The sequence below is a fragment of the Gekko japonicus genome, unplaced genomic scaffold, assembly GCF_001447785.1.
Source record: "Gekko japonicus isolate JY-2015 unplaced genomic scaffold, Gekko_japonicus_V1.1 scaffold130, whole genome shotgun sequence".
Taxonomy (NCBI): domain Eukaryota; kingdom Metazoa; phylum Chordata; class Lepidosauria; order Squamata; family Gekkonidae; genus Gekko; species Gekko japonicus.
Window position 1 is genome coordinate 1,420,991 of NW_015166423.1, and position 23,056 is coordinate 1,444,046.

Genomic DNA, 23,056 nt, shown 5'->3' on the forward strand with positions numbered 1-23,056 from the left:
TTTATTTATTTATTTATTTATTTATTATTCACATTTTTATCCCGCCCTCCCCGGAGGCTCAGGGCGGCTTACAGGGCATATTGCCAGATAAAACCATAAAACAATACAAAATATTAAATTACAGCCCTATTTAAAACAGATTTTGATGCCTAGCAAATTATACAATCTGTACAAATTCTAAAATTTCTAAAAGCAAGATGGCTATCCCTGACCATCCCGTTCTCGCCCATAATGCAGCAACTAGATGTGCATGCCCCATCTTGATGTCCATATATGGGGGATAGATGGTAGCTAGTGCGATGGTGGTGCACTAGTGCACTAATGATGGACTGCTGGTGGACTAGTGGTGGACTAGTGGTGGTCTGTTTCTAGTCCGAAGTTCATTTTTAATGGCTTTTAGCTTTATGGCTTGTTTTAATATTGATAATTCATACGTAACCTGTTTTTATTTTGTTTTGTTTTTTGAAAACCTGTGAGCTACTTTGAGCAGGTCTCTGGAGAGGAGGCATATCTATCTATCTATCTATCTATCTATCTATCTATCTATCTATCTATCTATCTATCTATCTATCTATAAAAATAAATAATGATAAATAGTAATTGCTGTAATGCACAATTGTTTTGCTCATGTTTTGTACAGGAAAAAATTAAAGTAAATTTAAACATGGATGCATATAAATTAGGGAGTCCCAACCTAAATGGGTTCATAAGAACAAAACTATATAAGGATACAGACTTATTGCACATTTTGTCTGTTTAATGCAGGAAAACCAACACAGCTATAGCATTCATGTCTGCCACAAAGTGGCATTTACAGGTAAGTTGAATGTTGAAGTTATCCATAATATCTTTTGCATTTAGCCAATACAATAACAAAACTGAACATTTATTAATAGCAATTATGTAACTGTGGCTGCGGTCACACACACTAAATAATCCACTTTCAATCTGGACTTTTACTGTGTGAACTGGCAAAATCCAATTCAAAAGTGCATTGAAAGTGTATTATTTAGTGTATGTGATCGCAGCCTGTGACACTTTACAATAGGCTGAAATCAGCTGTGTACAATTCAAGAATCACAGGTAAACTTTTTTTTTGTTTATGCATTAGTGGAGAGCAAGTGAGAAACTGAATGTAGGTTAACAAATATCAACATCAGTGGATAAAAAGCCATAAATTGGTATAAAGTATTTACTTATTGGATTTTTATTCTACCTTTCTTCCAAGGATAAAACAAAATCTAAACACATAACCACATAAAGTATAAACACACAAATAAGGAGGGCTAATACAAGTTAGTGCGAGAAAGCCAAACAAAACAAAAACAAAAAAGTCTTTCCCCACTCATGGAAGACAGTGATAGAGGGAGACAACTGAATTTCCCTGTGGAAGGAGTTCCAAAGTTTTGGCACCACGACCAAGAAGTCTGATGATAACTGGAGTGGCCAGGTAGTTTCATATAGGAGCAGGTGGTTCTTCAGGCATTCTAGCCCCGAGCTGTATACAGGGCTTTAAAGGTTAATACCAGCACTTTGAATTTGGCTAAGAAGCAAATTGGGAGCCAGTGTAGATGGAACAAGACCGGAGTGATATGGTTGCTGCAACCCACTCCAGTCAGTATTCATGATGTAGCATTCTGTACCAACTGTTGCTTCTGGACAATCTTCAAGGGCAGCTTCATGTAGAGTGCACTGCAGCTGTTACTAGCACATGCACTACAGTGGCAAGGTTTTTCTTGCCCAGGAAAGGTCACAGCTGGCTCACTAACTATAGCTGGTGAAATGCACCCAGGCTACCACGTCTAACTGTTTATCCAACAGGAGGCCTGAGTCCAGCAGTACCACAAAGTTACAAACCTGCTCCTTTAGAATGGGTGTAACCCCATCCAGAACAGGAGGTATCTCAGTTTCTGGGTCAGTCCTTCCCCCCCACAAGTAACCACCTCTGTTTGGTTGGGATTACAATTCAGCCCAACATATGGCCAAGTGCAACTGAGAACTGGAATCATCACTTTAACATCATTGATACTTTGACTCCTTGGCTGAAGCAATGTTTTGTTTTTTGCTATGTACATCTGTGAAGCTGGCTTTGAAGTAGTATGCTAAATAGCCCACCATGCCTTCTGCTTTAATATTATGTTTTCCTTCATCCTTACAAATGTTGTATATAAAAAGCTAATAGTGTGCTTATAATGGATGGTTGCTTGAGTGTACAGAACTTGGCACAAGAACTATTGTGTTTATATGCATGACTATTGCAGCTACAGACCAACTTTTAATGTTGCAGAACTAACATCCTCAGCTAGCTAAAGACAATTGCAATATGTAACTTTAGAACACACATGCCTAAAAAGAAAACTGCAGCCATTTTGTACACAATAGTTTGTGCAGGACCCCAAAATACATAACCCCACACATGGAACCAATAAAAAGCATAGACATATAAAGCAATCCTGAGAGCAGCAAAACTTGGGAAACAGAGTTTTAAAAAACTTGTTCTGTCTATTCCATTCTTTTTCTAGAAGTACAACTAGAGTGACTTCCATATTTCAGATTGCCTGTTATTTACCGGATTCAAGTCCAGTAGCACCTTAAGGTAAAGGTTCCCTTGCTCGAAAGCCATTCGAATCCGACTCTAGGGTTGCGGGGCTCATCTCTGTTTCAAAGCTGAAGAGCCAGCGCTGTCTGAAGATGTTTCCGTCATCATGTGGCCGGCATGACTAAACACCAAGGCACATGGAATGCTGTTACCTTCCCACTGAAGTGGTACCTATTTATCTACTTGCAATTTCTTGCTTTCGAACTGCTAGGTTGGCAGGAGCTGGAACTAGAGACGGGAGCTCACTCCGTCATGTGGCAACTCGGGTCTTGAACTGCTGAACTACCGACCTTCCACAGCCTGCAGTTCAGTGTCTTAACCACTTGAGCCACTGCAGCACCTTAGAGACCAACAAAATTTTGGGGGTATAAGCTTTCAAGAGTCAAAGCTCTCTTCACTGGATTATCTGCAACTATGATTTACTGCAACTGTGTTTTTTTTTAAATCAAGAAATAAGAGGCTGATAATAATTTGATTTAGTATAAAATTTGTATCCCTTTCAGTGAAAAGGTCTTCAAGGCCTATTCTTGATGTAACTGATGTAATTAAAGTTACAGCAACCATTCCACAGCTTCCTTTTGTAAAATCTTGCTTCCTGAATGGCACTCTGAAACCAGCAACAACCTGTCAGTAAAAAAAAAATCTAAGGAAGAACAGGACTATTCAATTTGCATGCAGGTGATGAACTTCTGGACTCATATTAATGCTGAGCTAGGGTGGATTAATTTCCAGTCTTTTATATTCATTAACTTTAGCTTCAGAAGGGGGAAAAATACAAGGAGATGACACAATTACCCTCAAAGCTTCACGGCAGAGCAACAGCTTTACAATCTTGAGTTCACGACGCCATACTAATTGACCACGGAAGGGCCAATCCTTATAAAGAGAGGTGAAAAAGCATACGCTCAAGAAGACACTGCTATTATAGGGGCTTTAGAGAGTCAATGATGCTTTGGGGGCACTTAGCTCAATGGCCCACATTATTTGCTCTTTAAGCCACCTTCTATTATTCAGCCTTCTTTGGGCATCCAATGATCCACTTCCAAACAAAGCCCACATTTATCCTCAAGTTTACGGTAGTCAATGGTACAATTGTCAAATGCTCTCAAAGGGATAGCAGTCAGTCTCATCACTGTATTTTTCTCTTTAGGCCATGAATCTTGTTGACCTGCAGGCACCTAGAAACGTCATCTGAAAGTAGGAGGATTTGTTCCACAAGGAAGAACAGCAGTTTAAAAAAAAAAAGAAAGGGGGAGGGGGAGGGAAAAGACCTATACTTTACAAAATGCCTAGCTGCTGAGATGGCCCTCAAGTGGTCTGTGTAATACCAGCTCAATGTTTACCTTAGGATCTTCATAGACCTCCGGGTCCATGTGAAGAATAGGAGGATAAATTGCTACCCAGTCTTCTTTTCTCAAGCTGACTTCCTGATTTCCTTCAAGCTTGAAAATAAAATCTTCCTTGATGATGCGGATGTTCATGGAAGCTGAAGACATTCGTAAACTCTCGTTTAAAGCACTCTCTGAATTTAAATAAAAGGGAGGGGAAAAAATAAGAACCCTACAGCATTAAAAAATATGGAAGGTGATTGGAAGTATATAAGCTGCTACAGCTGCCAGAGGTTACAGGTTTACTAGAGCAAGCTAGCAACAAAAGCAGGAGGAGAAAAGCCAAGGAGGTAATAAACCATCCCAGAGGGCTGGAGGAGAAATTCTGAATTTTTAAATATAATCCTCACTGATAGGTCCAATGAATTGAGTTAGGCTGCAGGCAGCGCTGTAGCTTTTGGGTGGAAAACCATTATTCAGGAATCATGTTTAAAACACCACAATCAAAAGAGATGAATGCTTATATGCATTTACATAAACTGCAGGGGTTGCAAGCAAACACCAGGCACAGCATGAAAAGTCCCTGTTCAGCCTGCTGTTCCAAAGCCCTGCACTAGACTCAGAACTGTGCTTCTAGAAAGCCATCTACTCAAAAGAAGGGTACAATCAACAGTGAGGTAAGAATACCGTAAACTAAGGAACCCTTCACAATATCATCATCATCATCATCACACAATAATTTCTACTGTTGGCTGAGCATATTCCAATTATGTATGGCACTTTGATGAGTTAATGGGGAGAAAACCCATATTTCTGTGCAATATTTTGACACAAATCCCAAACATTTTCGAGGAGCCTGCCATAGCTTGGAAGGCTCTAGAAGGCAAATGTCCTTGCCTTCCCAGTGGCCTTCACCTTTTGCTCCTAGCACGACAGATTTTATGGCTAATTTCCGGCAATTTATCCTGGCAGTTTGAGGAGGAATTCCTTTGGGAATAATATGCATAATTTGCATAAATCATTCTGATAGCATGCATACCAGCATGCAGCCCCAGACAGGAGCTACATCTCTCACTTTGTAATCAAAACTGACTATTTCTCCACCAGCGTGGCTGAGCGCAGTAATAGGCGGCTGGACTCTTTCAAGTCATCAGTGTGAAAATTAGCCTTGAAAAAATCAGAACTCTCTTCCCCCAAAAGATAAATAGGTGGTTAATTTCATGGGGAGGTTTTGTGGATGGCATATCAGTTTCCCTCTCCCTCCCCAAGTGGGATGTGAGGTTCTACAACCCCTCGAACCAAAAGGTTAGTTTATTAGAGATAGTAGCAACCCCAAAGTAGAAACATCAGGGGGAAAAAGATAATAACAAACGTTCTTTCAGTAACAATTAAATCTGTTGCAGCGTGCATAGCAAATACAGTGGCCTTGGATGCTTTCTCGCAGGAGTTTTTTCCTTAAGCGTGCATTTGTCTAAAGAAATGAGGCTGCGGTCAGTTCTGTGTGGCCAACGCCATGATTCAATGTGACGTACAGTGAGGCTGTGCATATTCTTTTGGACTGCCTTCGTTACTATAATCAGGCAGAGTCAAATCGTCTTGTTGGTGACGAAGCCAGAAAAGAACTCTGGTTCCAGAATATGGCCTCTACTGCGGATAGCCACAAGGCACCTGACACGATAGATTTCAACTGGCAGTGCTCTGGCAACAAAAACTTTACACGGTACAAAGGAAAGGTCCAGACTACACTTGTAGGCTGTCTCATGCCTAGGCAAAATGAAGCCGATAACACCATTAAGCATCCAGTGTTGAAATGGTAGCTGACATATGTGATGCCGCCATGCTCCAAATGTACCAAATGGGGAGGGAGGAATATGCAACAGCCACAGCAAGAAAGCAAGCAAAATAAACAGGGAAGTACAGCTGCTGAGATGGCAGGTTTACACTGAGTAGCATGAGCAACACAGTCACATTAGATTGGCTGATGTTTTTTTTCCAGCAAGCATGGCAGCCTGTGCCCGCCGCAGTATCACAAATGACAATTGGCCAAGCGGATCTTATGCAGAAGTTAATCACAATAATGGAGCTCAAAGTGTGGCTTAGTGGTCAGATCATAAATGACAAATCTGTTTTACCTTCCAGTACCAGTTAGGTGGGGGAAGGCAAGCTTGGCTCTAGCTCTGAGCGATCATGCTGATAATCCTTGGATGACAAAAGTAATGAGTCATGTTATGATCAACAAAGGAAGGTGGAGTCTGTGTGGGTCTACTGTAGTTTACCAATAAAGCAGATAAACAAAAAGACATCCCCCCCACCCCCACTCTGCATGTAGTCCCTGTATGAACGCTGGACTTCTGTGCTGAGAAGAATGACAACTGCATGATAAAACGCAGTCTGTACTTGCTGTTGTCATACTTCAGTAGTCACAAGCCAGTGCGCTCCTGTCAGACCAGCTGGGTAGCTTGGGAGGGCTTCCATTCTGCACCATGAGGTACAGTAAATTATCCAGCATGGTAGAGCAACATCTGTTTCTGTGCTAGTGCCGAACAAACAAGGCAATTTAAAGCATACCAAGGGATAACCAAGCAGCAAATGAACATGACCCTCATTTTTCCCTCCTTCTTGCACACATGAGATGCTGAAACTTCCCTGCACAAAAAGGGGCTGTCAGAAAAGTTGACATATTTGCTATGCACAGAAAGAGAGAGAGAGAGAGACAGACAGCCCATAGTATTGTTATTTTTAGAATCCACCCACTTTTCTCTTATATCCTCGGCTTTCAATTCATCCCAGATCCTTTTTTTAAAAGTCGAAGCCGTTTCAATATACTTATAAATATTCAGTCTTTAAACCTAATTTGCTATACTTAGTTCACATGCCTTCAAGCATTTGTCTTCCAATTTCCACTGAATAAATGTGTACTAATGAGAAATAGAGCAAGCTGCCGAGGCAAAGCTGGGCGGCTTGAGCCTGGCCTGCCACCAGCTTGTGATAGGCAGGCAAATTGAGTTAAAATGAAAAGTCTTGTCAGCTGAAATACAACACAGTAGCCAAACAGCAAGCTGTCAATCATCCAGCCAAAACAAGGGATTGCAGGTAATAAAAGGTCATTGTGAATCATTAGTGCATTTGGCTTTCATAAGCAAGTTAATTTTAATTAAACATAATCTTGGTCTGTAACTGTTTAATAAAAAAAACTTACTGCACATAATGCATTGTTAATTTTATAATAAGCATTTAACAGGTAATAGGAACCTTTAAGTATCAGGGTGTATAGTAGGAAAAAATAGTTATTTATGAAATTATTTGGGATTGGTGTTTTCTCCCTCCAATACATAAACAATACTGCATCAGTTGTTGAATACCAGAGACACTTTAAAATTATCTGAAAACTTTCAGACAGAATTTCAATTAAGTCTATTTTCCTCTGTACCAATCACATTCTTGGCAATATCTATAGTTGAAACGCTGCCTTCAAACCAAATTTGGACCCAAAGCCATGGCAATCTTTAGCCCCCAGAATTTCCATCTTTCTAAAAAAACATTAAGAGCATTCTCAGCCACACAAAAATATTTACATGCAGTTCTGCACACAGGTATACAGCTTATACTGATGAGTCATAGCTTAAACCTGATATGGAGGCTGATCCAAACTCACTTGCAATCCTAAAGACAACTGAGTAGATACCATTTAACCACAGACTACAATTGATATTAAAAAGAGAGAATGGTCTATAAGCATGTTTAACTCTAGTCAGATTATTAGGTTAGGTCTTACAAACCATAGTAAGTATTGGAGCTGTAGAGGCCCTGGAAGAAACCTACTACATAAGCTTTAGTCTTGCCCAATAAGAAAATCATTTTGGCAAAGTGGAGAAGCAAATTAATTCTGTATGGTACATGCTCTGTTTTCCCCCCAACCCACATTCTGATATGGGGACTTCTGCCCCGAAGTGGGCAGTTAGTCCAGCCAAAGACTATGAATCATAAAAGCCTTTAGCCTTGGAAAGCAGTGAGCATTTCTGGAAGTCTAGAAAGAAGAAATCCTACATCTGACAATTATGGAGGAAATAGGATATGATAGATAGGACTGCAGGACAAAGATCAGGTCAGAAGTGGCCAGTATTGCTAAAGCTAGCTGGGGCCTGACTAGGTCTTCCCTTCCAGACGTTTCACAATTTGTCTAGATTGTTATGCCTTCAATGTGCCTTCTAAGCTGTGGAGTGTTGTGACCAAAAATTCTACTTCGTGAGCTACTAGAAATAAAGTTGTGAGCGAGCCTACATTTGATTATTGTGCAAATTAGTTTTCTTAGAAGATTGTTACCATAACCTTGTAAAAATCTCAAGCATTATTTAAACATTACAAGTGAAGACAGAAGGCTGGGAGGAATGATGTTTTCTTAAGATCTAAAGAAACAAGCCTCACTAAACATTCTAGGTACCCAGTTTCTTTCATATAAGCAAACCACATTTTATAAGCCTTCTGTAAGAGATACAAGCAGAAGACTACCCCAGTCTCACATGCTGACTTACATGCCACTTAGATTAGACACAGCCCTTTTTCATACAACCAAAATATCCTATACTCTCCCCTAACTCAGGTCTATGGCAATCACATGTATAATAGAGGCAGCTTCTGAACAACCCAGCAGCCTGGAATTAGTCCACTCTGTTCAGCACCTGAGCAAAAAAGTCAGAAAATGGATCTGTACTACTACAGGCATCTCACAGTAGCAAGAGCCTAAATGGAGGTCCTCTGAAAGGGTTCATCATCTCAGTAAAAGCACAGGCACGCAGTACAGGAGAATATAGTGAGTCCTGGCCATATCTACAAGCCTGCCATCCATGTGGATTTTGCCTCTGAGCTACAATGCTCAAGAATCTCTCTGCATTTGAAGGGTGGGAAAAGGACACTCTCTGCTCGCATTCATTTTTTAAGATGACATGCATTTATAAAAACTGGAAGGAAAATGATGCCCTTTCTGGAATTTGCCACCCAATGATGCTTGCTTCATATATTTATCAAGGCAAGACCATTTTTGCCAGAGTAAAAAATTACAATAGTTTTTTCCAAGTAACAGTACAAGCAACTGCTTCCTAGACTATAGTTTTAAGGAAATACTTTAAAATCATCCAGATCACCATACAGTGTATCACTCCACTATCATTTAGCATGATTAATAAAGTGGTATGGATCCAGTATTAAATAACTAAAAAAAATAACTTTTTAAAACAATGTATTTTTAAAAATGGCTTAGTCAGAATTGAATTTAAAGTCTCCTGTTTATATTTATATCTAGTAAATCTAATTAAAACACAATCCCGTGAAATAAATTTTTTTAAATGTCCTTTCATATACAATTTTTATCATTACATAAAAGCAACGTTTGTGATTCCCCACCCCCAATAACATGGTTGCTTATACCCTGCTTTTCATCCAAGATTGGTTCTCTAAGCAGTTTACAAAAGTTAAAATCCATGACATATATATGCATAGAGGTGGTGACTAACTAATTTGTACCATCACTATGCATTAATTTTCTAAATGGTAATGTCTCCTTGTAATAAGATTTAAATATGTAAATTTGTGATGAATGCTCTGCAACTTAGATTTGTAAGTTTAAAGTAGTATTTGGGTGGGAATTACCCACCACCACCACCAAATTCTTAACTGTGACTATATTCACTGTTACCTGCTGTCTCTTTTAATGCTACATAGTAAGATCTTCCATGCTGTGGATCAGACTTGGGCAAAGATTCAAACATGCCTTCCATTTTCTACAGCAGGGAGAAGATGGGGCACTGACAGGAATGGCGGTGTGTGAGGTTGCTTCTAGATGCAGAACAAATTGGAAGCAATAGCCTCCTGTCGTCCCCCCCCCATTTCAGCTTTCTTTACCCCAGGTGGGGGCTGTTCCTGGGCATGGTTGGCGGGCCAAGCAACATAGCCGAAGCCATTGCCAAGCATTCCAGCACCACATCTATGCGGCTGCCCGTGCCTTTCTTCTGGCACACCAGCACTGGGGGGGGGGGCTGGCCAATGCTCAGCAAGAAGGAGCCACTCCTGCTGCCCTGCTGCCTGGCCTTGGCCACTGGGAGGGAAGCCGGCCACTGCCCATGGCCATTCAAGGGGGTGGGCCAGCTGCACACATAGCCAGCAGGTGGGCTCAACCTTTGTTGAGCCAAAAACCCATGCACTACTGACTAAAAATTAACGCACAAGCAAACTGTAGCACAGCTTAATGGGAACACTGCTTATCACCCTACATTCCTGATGTTTGTTCACATAAGTGTGAAATAAACCTTAAAAATAATAATAGTGATTGAAACAAGTTCATCTTGGTTTGACTACGGAGCTCATCCTAACTGTCATAGAAGGCTGATATTCCTTTGCATCTCCATTATTATTATTACTTCCTATATCTGTATCTTGGTGAAATGAAAAGTTTCTGACTTAAAACTCACTGTAAATTTCAATGGATAATAGAACTGCCAATCTTCAGGTGCAACCTGGAGACTTCCTGAAATTACAACTGACTTCCAAACAGAGCTCATTTCCCCTGGAGAAAATGGCTGCTTTGGAGAGTGGCATTAAACCTTGTTCAAGTCCCTCCCCTCTCCAGGCTGCATCCCCCAAATCTCAAGAAACTTCCTAACCCAAAGTTGATGGGTAATAATGTAGATTGCCGTGAAGTTATAGGTAATCTCTTTCTGGATTCTTTGTAAGTCACATATAGCAACAAAGAGTTGACTGTATTATTATGGAGCTTCCCGAAACACAGAGGCTTAGGTGATATATTATTTTCCTGAAATTTGCGTTTTCAATTCTAAAGTTAAGGTGACCACATCCTTGCCAGCCTCATAATGCCACTGAGAAATTATCTTGTGACCAGCTTCCATAATACATATTATGTACACTGTTTGGTGTAGTGGTTTGGTGTAGTTCTACAAAGAATTTACCTGTGCAATTTCCTTGCTTTCTCTCAACTTTTCTATAAAATAATCATATTAAAATTATTCTGTTTGCACTTCATATCTCTTCTTGCTGAAAGGTATCTATATATCTATGAGCTTTTGTGTGAAATGACTTTACAAAAAATACACAAATTATCATTTTATCTTTAGGAAGTGACATACTATGCCAATATTCTGAATAACATTTTTCCAGGTTCGCTAAAAAACCCAGGGCTCTACTGGTAGCAGGAGCTCCTTTGCATATTAGGCCACACACCCCTAGTATAGCCAATCCTCCAAGAGCTTACAGAGCTCTTCTTACTGGGGCTACTGTAAGCTCTTGGAGGATTGGCTACACTAGGAGTGTGTGGCCTAATATGCAAAGGAGCTCCAACTATGGGCTTTTTTTAGGGGAATTATTAAAACTTTCTAACATCCAGTGTTTTAGATAAAAATACTACATTGGATCAAAACCAATTGAGAAAACACATAAATCACTTGAATTTGTTTTAGAATAGATACAAATGATGTTTAAAAAACATGTTGATTTGGACAAATCTGGAGAGTAAACTCATTTTTTGTTAACTGAAGAGACACAGAAAGACCAATAGCAAATGCTCTACATTCTGTGGTGGCCCAATATTGTAACATAAGGGAGTCATGTGTTGCTGAGTCATCAAATAATTACATGCTCCTTTTCTCTCGAATTGGATCCTATGGCCTGCTGCCTTACACCTGGTGGTACTTACCACTGTGACAAGACGTCAGGATGAGGCTTTATGTGCTGGAGGAAAGTGTTCCTGCTAGCAGAACAGACTGTGGGATCTAATCCTGATTCTGGGACTGCATGGGGAGACTACTGCTTGGTACCCAGTATGGAAATTCTTGAAATATACTTGAGCACTTGAACTAAGGTCACACTCTTAAGCTTCACATGTAATTAATTGAAAGCAGTGAGATTCTGAATCAGTTCAAATAATCACAAAGGTAACAGGGTACAGTCCTCACGGTGCTGTACTGTTTAAGAATGCATGCAAGGGATTGTATTTTTAAAAGCAAAATTTCACAGCACTCTGAAAGTTTACTTATCAGACAAACGACACTAGTTTTCTTTGTCATTTGTTATTTTTTCCACTTGTGGGGACATTTTAACATAGTAGATTTTCAAAAAGCAATTTTCCACATACATTATGAAATCACAAAAACTGTAAGAAGTCTACCATACATTCTTATGACAATTTTATTGCTTTCATTTCCTAATAAGTAACTTTTTTGGGGTAAAATCAGGTTAATCCCCAAAAGTTAGTTTATCAAGAAAAATGTTCTACCCATTCTTCCAAGTAAATATTTCAGGACTGGGTGCAAGATTCCTCCCTAGCACTCTACACACATTTCTGTGGTGTAAAGAAATATTTTAACTTGCATCTCTGGGCTGAGTTAGTAGATAGATTAGGAAGCAGACTCTGCTTCAGCTGCTAAAAGAATGAAGGCTATCGTTGTAAAATGTAATTATATTTTGAGAGTAAATTGATTGTTGAAACTACTTTCCTTTCAATTTTCTATTGCATGAACGTATTTGAAATGCATTACCACTTCAGCAGATGTTCAGAATCAAACTTAATAGGCATAAACTTTTTGTAAATAACTGCAAAGCTTTGATTCAGCCTTTTGCATACCTTGCCTAGTTAATTACCTGGGCTTTTTATGTTTACATGCAGTGAGAGTATCTCCAGCTATAAACTACATAATTTATAATTGATGTAAATGGTTGTTATTATGTCAATTAAGCAGCTGCGTTCTCCACCTTCTCACTAAATAGAATGAGTGATAAACTGAGTTTACAGGGAGATACCTACTTTTCTTCAGGAGGGATAAAATAAATTACCTAGGTAGACCAGGTTGTCCAATTGTTCTCTGGTGAGGCGGATGTTGCATCCAGGCCCTCTCTCTTGACCTGTTGACTGCAGCAAATGGTCAATTTCGTCACGCACCACTGCAAGAGCTTCTGGGTGCCGCAGAAGATAATACACGGCCCAGAATGTAGCTGGAATCGTGTTTCCCACAGAGGCCCACATGAAGGCAAAATGATGTGCTGGGAGAAAATAAGTGAAAAGGAAGATTAATAGCGTTTATTACACTGATTAGATTTGCAGTGTGCTAATTAAAAGATGTTAGGACACAGACCCAGCCAAGGATCAGTGAATGCTAATGAGGACCAATAGGCTTCTGAAGTCTAATTTTCTGCTTAATGAGAATAGTTTGAAATGTAATTTCAGGGTGGGGGTGGGGGTGAAATAAGGGGAGGAAATGCAGCTCAGTTATAATCTCTCTCATTATCACCATTAAATATCTTGTTTTACCACCTCAGCCAAAAAAAGAGAGAGAAAATCAATTATCATACAGGGTTGTTTCAGAGTAAAACATTTTATCATTAGCCAATTAGAAAAAACATTAAAAATGTTCAAGGTCGCCATTTTGCCATTTTATTTCAAAGGTCTCTAGTAAATTATCTGATTCTAGACAAGCAATCATTCAAAAGTTTGCTACCTGCTTTGTCGTAATCTCTGAGCACCTCATATCTCTCAAACATCTCTTTTCTGTCTTCAATCAGTTCAGAAACTCCCAGCCAATTTGCAGTGTTGGTAGGTAAAAATACATCAATGAGTTCTTTCCGGATCCTCTTGGTGGCTCCTAACAATTCAATTGGAATGTTTGCAGCTAAGTAGGAAAAGCTGGCATCAAACTTGGTAAATTTTTCTTCAATTGCACCAATAACGTTGTGGCCATCTGCACTAGGATCTCTTCCATACAGTGTTATAAAACTGGCTTTGAACATTACAGAGCAGCAAAACTTGTATAGTTTTCCCACTTTCCAATCTGTTGCTTGAGAAAATTGCGTATTAAATATCCATTGGAGGTTTGTCATCATGTTGTCAGAGAGTGCATCCAATGGCTTGCCTAGAAGGAATTGGTAATTCCTATGCACATTTTCATTTAGGCCTGGGAAATCCCCTTTTAATACAGATGGATAATCAAATGTTCGAGATGCCAAGGAATCAGCAAATTCTTGAAATTCCAGATACTTGCTATTTTTGGTCACAGAACTATACAGCAGTGGGTCCATTATAAATGTAATATATCTGCCTGAAGGAAGAAAAAAAGTGGTTAAACTCAGTATGACTTTTAATTCATTTTATTCTTCTTCTACCTTTCCCCCAAGAAAGGTACCTTTCCTTCTCAATTTATCCTGATGACAAACTTGTGAGATGGGATACGTTGAGAGATGGTGGGCCCACATGACACAGGTAGAATTCGACCACAGGACAGTCCTAGTATGATGTTCTACCGAATACACCACACTGACTGTCTTGAAAGAGCCATTTAAGTCAACAATTCTTTTCCTAATGGTTAACTCCTCATTGAAAATCTTGTGTGACTGGTGCAGATCAAACATTATCTTGCAAACTGTGAGAAGCATTCAGCTACAAGGTATGGCTAATATTAAAAAAACCCTATTTGCATACAGATTTATTTGTAACTGGGCCTCTATTATGGATTGCACCAAATGATGTCAAGCAGTGTAAGAATAAAGGATTGTGTCACAAATTGAGTATTTGCATGTTTAAACAAAAGATTTAATTTCTGCAGCAGCACTCTTCCAAATATAAGCTACACATGTCTCAAGTTTGTAGGCCTTTTCTCCTGGCTCACGGTGGCTTACAGGTATTAATTAAAACATTACAAATTAAAACCAAATAAAATAACCCCCATATACCTCCCCCACCAAAGATGCCTGCTGTTCAAACCCCATCAAAAGCACTGCCAATAAAAGAGTTTTGCCCCAAACTGTTTTGCCCCAAACTGTTTAGACTATTTTTTACTACATTTGTTTCCTGGCTTCATCCCAATCTTTTACAATGAGATCATCTTGAAGGCACTTTTCATTGCAGGCATCAAAGTTGTGACCAAAAGACTGAAAATACTACATTCTGCTCTGGTATTTAACAAGCTGATTTTGAATGCTATTAACCTGAAGATGTCAGCTAGCATCCCAACTTTGAGCACTCAGGGTAAACAATTTAAGATTTCTTTAAAAATTAATTAATATTAATTTAAACCATCTGCCCACCATCTGCTATTTTCGGATGAAAAATATGAGCTGCTTTCTTTGTGAACTTCACTCCAACGTTTTGGAAAGCATTTCCCAATTTTTATACATTTAAGTATCAACATAATTCAAAGCAAGCCATCCTCCAGACATGGATAACTAGTCTACAATCACCCTTATTCTGAACACATTAGTTTAGGACTAAGATACTAAGAGTGTCTAAAATAAACCCACAATCTGTACTATCCTAGAAATCTACTAGATTTGTTTCTAAGTAAATGAGTTCAGAATTGCACTCAGAGTGTCTTAAAACATGCTCATTTTATGCAATCAGGTTTAAAAAATAGGGCCTTACTCAGAACATGCCAGGCAATGAAGGTGTCAGACATCAACACTTCTATTCATCTGATGATTTTTGGTTGATGGCTGCCAAAAACCAAGCTTTACTTTGCTTTCAAAGTCAAAATCAACACAATGAAAAAAGTGAAAGACTTAAAAATGCAGTATGTACAGAATTAGAATACAGAAAATATTACCTGCATACATACCACAGTAAACAACCACTCATTTTTTTTAATTTTTAAAGAAAATAAATTCAGCACAACCCTGTGTCTTCTTAAGAGTAAATCCCATTGAGTTCAATACTTACTTTTATGTAAGTGTGCATGCGATTGCAGCATTTTACATTCTAAAAATTAATGAGAAACAGTAGCAACCCCTGTACAGAGGGAAAAACTGAATACTACATGAAGCTACGACTGGAATCCCTATGCACTCTTGCTTGGAAGTAAATCCTCCTGAACACAGTGAAACTTACTTTTGAGTAACTATGTATATGATAATGCTAAAATATTAATTGGTTTCAAAGGAAATTATTTCTAGATAAGGGCATAGGTCAAAATCACTAAGTGTATTTGTTTACATATCAGCAACTGTCCCACCAGTGAGTAAAATCCCTTTCCCAAGCATTTAAACCAGTGGTTCTCAACCTTCCTAATGCCGCGACCCTTTAATACAGTTCCTCGTGTTGTGGTGACCCCCAACCATAAAATTATTTTCGTTGCTACTTCATAACTGTAATTTTGCTACTGTTTTCCGATGGTCTTAGGCGACCCCTGTGAAAGGGTCGTTTGACCCCCAAAGGGGTCGCGACCCACAGGTTGAGAACCACTGATTTAAACCAGTGACATGTTACTGACAAGACCTGCAGAATTCAAAAGGTGAACAATAATACACACTACTGCAGATCTTTTTTGCAGCCCACACCTTATTTTTTGGCCATCAAGTCACAGCTGACTTATGGCAACCAGATGGGGTTTTCAAGGCGACATGCTTGGAGCTCATTCGCCATTACCTACTTCTGCCAACACAACCCTGGTATTCCTTGGACATCTCCCTTCTGAATACTGACCAGGGCCAACCCTGCTTAGCTTCCAAGATCTGATGTGACTGTGCTAGCCTGGGCTATCCAGGTCAGGGCTGACAACTTTTAGGATAGGGAAATAAGTGTAGTGCATAATTTAAGAATGGGCTATTTTGTTTTGTATTGCACATCTTAACAGCCATCAGACCAGTATCTCTTTTATCTTCATGCACAAATCCTTCTCAGCAGCTGATACCTACTAGCTAAATTGTAGCTTTTCTTGGCAATTTTGCAAAGTCATTTTATTGTTCATTTAAAATGTTTCTATGTTGCCTGGCCACACAAACTCAAGCTGGCTCACATGTCAACAATAATGGTAAAGCCAAACACTACCAGTAGTAATAACTAGTAGTTGTGTCTCCTTTTTTCTCTTGTTTGGGAGAGACCTTTTGTCAACCCACAGATAAAGCTTTGTGAACAAATCTTACATTTTCTATACAGCGAGTCAAATGCAAACCCCACCCGCTCCCACACTGAGTCAAATGCTCAGCCAGCTGAGTCTCATTCAGAAAATACCTCAAAAAAGTTTTACTTCATGCCTCAAATACCAAAAGCCAAGTCAACACTTAACTCAGAGCTCCTGTCAGGCCAGGTATGGGAGAGAATTTCTGTACCTGCCCAGGAGTACATGGGATCAGACCTCATGTCTTCCTAAAGGAGCATGCTTTCAGTATTAGATACATATTGGACTCTCTCAGTGACAGTTTAATGACGTTCTTACAAGTCAGGCTATGTCTGCTGATGCTGACTGAAATCCTTATTTCTGTGGGATATGAAGAGACATGGCTACATGGGAGACTCATGTGAAATCTCTTGACTACCTAGTAAGGAGAGTTAGCCTTTTTTGTTTAATTGCATGAAAAACAGCAAGAAAACAAAACTCATGAAGGCAAAAACCTTAGATCCCCCCCCTTTATTGACAACACTGCTGATCCACCCCCAGTCTGTTGACTTCTGTTACAACCCCTGTTAAGAATGACTTCTGATCACTTTGCACTGCAAGTTGATAGATACGGAAAATTCTGACTATAAGACAATCCAGCAGTCTTGGAAGCAGCTAGTGCATTAACACATATTGACCTGGAAGTAAATCACAATGAAACCGCTGGGATTTACTTTCAAATTCCTGTGGAAGACAAGAGTGTAAAGTGATTTATATTAATTTGTCTTCTCTTAACTGGCTTATGAACTGCAGCGTAACAGATTACTGCACCAGCAAAAAAATGATTAGAATGTCTGTAGCAGTGGCACGTTGTCACAAACCAGGCCGTCACGCTGGAGCCCTGACATCTATACCTGCAGTACAAAACACATAATTTGGATTTTAGTCCTATTTATTTCAAATTCAAATCAGGATCTGGAAGGGACAATGTGCTTGTTTGTTGAAGAGGTAATGAAAGGACTAGCTTTTCATACAATATGCACTAACTTCACTGTAAATGCTGCATCTGACAAAAAGGGCTCTAGCACATGTAAGCTTACGACACAATAATGTTACAGTCTTTCAAGAGCTACAGGATATTTGGTTGTTCCTGTTATCACTGGTAACCTTTTGAAATACTTCAGAATATTTGCACAGAAGCCAGCCTGGCCTTGTTAGAAGCAACAAAACAATTTTTCAGAATTCATAATGCTGTTGCCCAGGAAGATCAAGTAGTACAAGGTTGGGTTTTGAAGTCATAGCATATAGAAACAACTATTGGGGGGGGGGAGAAGGAAGGCGATTCCATTTATGTAATAGTGCTCTTATTAGGAAGATTTTGCTGAACTGCTGACAATGATGTACAGTAGCGATTCGCTGGAATGACGTTCAGAGAAAACGATTCTGCTGCACCACCACACAAAACCAATTAGAGAACTATTTTCTGCGACAGGTCAGGAATTTACATTGTTTCTCATAGAAAGATGTGCTTTTTAATTTCTTTATTAAGATGACATCCACGTCCCTTAAGACTTTTTGGAATGACAATCATTTGCTCATCACATGGGGAAGTACAATCAGTGAAATCGCGTTACCGGTGCAGGGCAATGCCAGAAACTCCAAGCATCGTTCTGCATTTTCCAAATGAACTACTCCAGGAACCAATAATTAAAACAATATATATTGGCAGATTTTTTTGACAGAATCTTTGGCCATAAACCAAAGGGAAAAAGTAATGACAGTATACATGGGCACACACGTGCACGCACACACAGCAGTGCCAAAGATATTTTAAGCTCTGTACACAACATCAATTCTGTCAATTGTAGAGACAACATGAACTGCCCTTCATAGCAATAAAGGTAATGATGTACAGTGGTTCTTACAGCACAGAGTTCGCTACATTTTCTCCTTTATGAATGTTCAACATTCAACACCTTCAGTATTAACAAAAATGGGGAGATTAAAACGGTAAGTGTGTCATGAAGACATAAACAATCTAGTATGCCAAAATAAGAAATAACACTATCTATAACTCAGTCCATTCTCCTAGTTCATAGCAGTAGGTGAAAAGGTGAAATTCAAGTTGTAAATAAATCCTGTTCCTTTTTACTGCTGCACACACCATGATTACCTTAACAGAGAAATGAAAATAATAGCAGATATGCCTTTAACATACACAAAAAAGTTGACCACTTGACAGTGGTTACTCTTTTTGTATATGAAAAAATATGTCTGCTATTATTTTTATTTCTTTGTTAGGATAATATACTTATATTATGTTGAAATTGATGTAACATTTACTGCCCTAACTTGCCTAGCTCCTTGGTATAAATCATTTAACGTCAACCATTCTAGATCTACTTACTTAGCCAATATTTCCAATCACAACCTCAGAGTGTCTTTTACTGCTTTGTGTTTTCAAACTATGCAAACAACTCTTCTGGCTGGTCGTTATTCTCATATTCCAACGGAGCATTGCATCTGGATTGTGGATCGCTCGCAGCTGAGAACTGTCCTCATTGTATTATATCTTGTCCATTATATAGTGCACCCAGAGATAAATTTTTGGCTCGAGTTTTATCTGCTATAAATGCATACTCTGAAAATGAGATTGTGTTTATGTTATCAGACAATGATATTTACGTATTTTACAGAGTTTCTTTGTTTGCCCTTGTGGCCAAGATTAGATCCAGGGTGGTATTGAATAGGGTAGCTTCACGATTTTCTGCTTGGATCAGTCTATTTTATCTTACTAACTAATTTAAATTAATTTTAATATCTGTTCTTAAACTTTTATTTGTTAATGTACTATTTGGTTTTGCAAATTTGTAATGGCCAATAGCTAAATGCAATAAACCTTTATTGACTTATTGGCCCTAACTTGCCTATATTTAGAACAAATTTAGAGGAAGGAATGATGGTCTTAAAATGAATTTCTCAATTGTTATTTCATAATTTGTCCTTACCAACGATTCAGTGTTGATCTCTTAAGAATATATTGGAAAGTGCCAAAAAAGTTCAGTGGAGGGGCGAAGCTCTTCTTAGAAAAATGCTCAATTGCATGTTTTAGTCTGAAAGTAGACAAGACTACCGGATGCCTGTTTTCACATATGCTGGATGCAAACTTTGTCTTCATTGTACAATAAAACAGCTGAAATCCTGTGCACAATTAGGGTGTTTAAATCCTGAAGACAGCAATACTTAAACAGTCTTGTTAACTGTAGCCCACATTATAAGGAATAGGAAAGCATGTAGTCTTATTTTGCATCCCATACATGCACTAGATTTCCTAAGATTTTATAACTCTTCTGCGTGCACGTGTACCAAATGCAGAATTAAGATACAAACTGCAGATCACTATACAGTACCAGTCTGCATTGTTCTGCATTTATTAACATGTGTGTACAGAGCGATGCATCATTAGAGAAGTAGCTTCTGTGTTCTCAGCCTAATGTATTAATATGTCAGTCATTTTTCTATGCTACTGTCAACTTCACTGCAAAAAGAATCAGACAAATAGTCCGTACTTGGGGGGGGGGGAACCTTAGCCATAGACTAGATGTGAATCAATAGTGTTGCTCTGTAGATGATTTCATGAATCCATTTTGCTGAGAGAACGCTTAAAATGAGCAAGCATTATTTACATTTTGTACAATGGGTATGCAAAATATCCTGCATAGCCATGTATCCATAGTACACTTATATACATATACACAACAATACAGCTATTCTTGAATATTCTATGACTTGTGTCTGTTGAAGAGTAGCTTCCCCCTGAGTTTCTAACACAGACTGTGATCTGGTACAGAAATGTGCTGTGAACATATAAATACAAACCTTTGAGCATACTCAAATTAACACTGGGGATCCAGCCTACATATGTAAGAGATACGTACAAACACTCTGTATTCCAGATCAGACCATTGATGCATCTAGGTCAATGCCATCTATCCTGGCTGGCAGTTGTTCTCCAGGGTCTCAGGCGGACAAAGACATTTCCCAGCACCTGCTACCTGGTCTACATATGAAGCAGAATGAAGTGGGAATGAGGTGGCAGAGGATGGTGGTAGCAACATGGACTGTGTGAATTTGGACTGTAGGTGAGGGATTCATTTTTTTTTAATAATCCCTAATAAATAGTATACTAGCACAGTGCACAAAAATGCTCCATGTACACACTGATTATTTTGTTTGTAGGAAGTTTTTGTATAGGGGAGTACTGTAAACATGTCACTCCCTACCCATAGCCTGAAGAGCTACAGCTCATTCTGCCTCTTCAAGATTATATCACCTTATTCTGCTGATATTCTTAATATTCTTTCTTCTTTGTTTTGAACTGGAGATGCCAGGGAATGAACATGGAACCTCCTGTATGCAAAGCATGTTTATTACTACTATTGCTATTATTTATACCCCACTTTCCTCCTCAATGTGAATAGGGTTGCCAAGTCCCCGCTGTATGTACAGTGGGGGACTCCAGCCCCGTTCCGGGGTTTTCCCTCGGATGACTGCGGCCCCGCCCCTGGTGCGCCCGGCGTGGCTGTGTCACTTCCGGGTGATGTGCTGACACCAGGCACGTCACATGCTTTGTGGGTGGGGTTCCCCCTGGGGCCCGATCCGCCAGTGGCGCGTAATGGGCCTCTGGGGTGGGGGTTTCCCCGCCCCCCGGGGGACTTGGCAAGCTTAAATGTGAACCTAAAGCAGCTTACATTCTTCCCTTTTCTACCTTACCCTACCAATAGCCACCCTGTGAGGTAAGTCAAGTTGACAGAGAGTGATAGATCCACGGTTACCCAGTAATCTTCTACAGGAGAGTGTGGATTCAAACCTGGTTCTTCCATATGCCTTATTCATTTATTTATTTATTGAATTTCACCCTGCCCTCCCAACCTCAGGGCAGCTTACATAAAAACAGATTACATTAAAACATACATTACAATTAAAAACAAGCGTAAAACCATTATAAAGTGCTAGTGATCAATGTTGTTCATTTGATGGTGGCAGCCATAATTCAGTATTCTTAACTCCCAGTCAGCTTGCATCAGCTCGCAGTGTTCATTTTGATTGTTCTTACAGTGCTTCATGTCCTTTAGGCTGTTGGTGGCAGTTTCCAGGATCCAGGGCCCTCTCACATTCAGCCATCCATTGTTCATTATTGGTGGTGGTGGCAGCTCCCAAAAGCCTGGTGGAAGAGCTCCATTTTACCGGCCCTGTGGAATTGTAGGAGGTCCCGCAGGGCCCTGATCTCCTCCAGGAGCTCATTCTACCAGGATGGGGCCACCACCAAGAAAACCCTGGTCCTGGTTATCGACAGCCTAACCTCCTTAAGACCTGGGAGGGCCAGTTGGTTCTGAGCCCCTATCGCAGTGCTCTCTGGGGGACATGTGGGGAAAGACGGTCCCTCAGGTATGTAGGTCCCTGACCATATAGGGCTTTAAAGGTAAGAGCCAACACCTTGACACAGATCCGGTATGCTATCGGCAGCCAGTGCAGTGCCTTTAGCACAGGCTGTATGTGCTTCTGTCCAGAGAGCCCCATCAGGAGCCTGGCTGCAGTGTTCTGCACCAGCTGCAGCTTCCGGATTTGAGACAAGGGCAGCCCCATGTAGAGAACATTACAGTAGTCCAATCTCGAGGAGACCATTGCATGGATCACTGTTTCCAGGTCGTGTTCAAGAAAGGGAACCAACTGTCTGATCAGCTGAAGATGGTAAAAGGCTGATTTGGCAGTGGCTGCTACCTGGGCCTCCATTGTTAAGGAGGCATCCAGGAACACTGCCAAACTTGTAACCTCCGGTGCTGGCACCAATGGTGCCCCATCGAAAGTCGGGAGCAGGATCCCTAACCCCAGCCCACTCTGACTCAGGCACAGGACCTCCGTATTCATCGGATTCAGTTTCAGTCAGCTCAGCCTAAGCCAACTAGCCACGGCTTGTGGCACCCAGTCCAGATCTTCCAGTTTGGAGTCAGACTGACCGCCCAACAGCAGATAGAGCTGGTGTCATTTGCATACTGGTGACAACCCAGCCTATGCCTCAGGGCAATCTGGGCATATAGATATTAAAAAGCATCGGGACAGCACTGCCCCTTGAGGAACCCCACAATCCAGTGGGTGCCTTCAGGACAGCTGTTCCCCTAGTGTCTCCTTTGTCCCCGACCTTGGAGAAAGGAGACAAGCCACTGTAAGGCCAGCCCCTGAATTCCAACGTTGGTGAGGTGGTG

General features: G+C 40.0%; 1 protein-coding gene across 1 annotated transcript in view; it reads right to left on the bottom strand.

The window, feature by feature from the left end:
* Nucleotides 1–23,056, bottom strand: part of LOC107110865 (25-hydroxycholesterol 7-alpha-hydroxylase) — a 179,205-nt gene that overhangs the window by 964 nt on the left and 155,185 nt on the right. The window contains exons 3-5 of the mRNA XM_015411704.1: nucleotides 13,428–14,024; nucleotides 12,766–12,972; nucleotides 3,943–4,121 (exon numbers count right to left, since the gene is read on the bottom strand). Coding sequence (XP_015267190.1) covers nucleotides 3,943–4,121; nucleotides 12,766–12,972; nucleotides 13,428–14,024 — 983 coding nt within the window. The remainder of the gene's footprint in view (nucleotides 1–3,942; nucleotides 4,122–12,765; nucleotides 12,973–13,427; nucleotides 14,025–23,056) is intronic.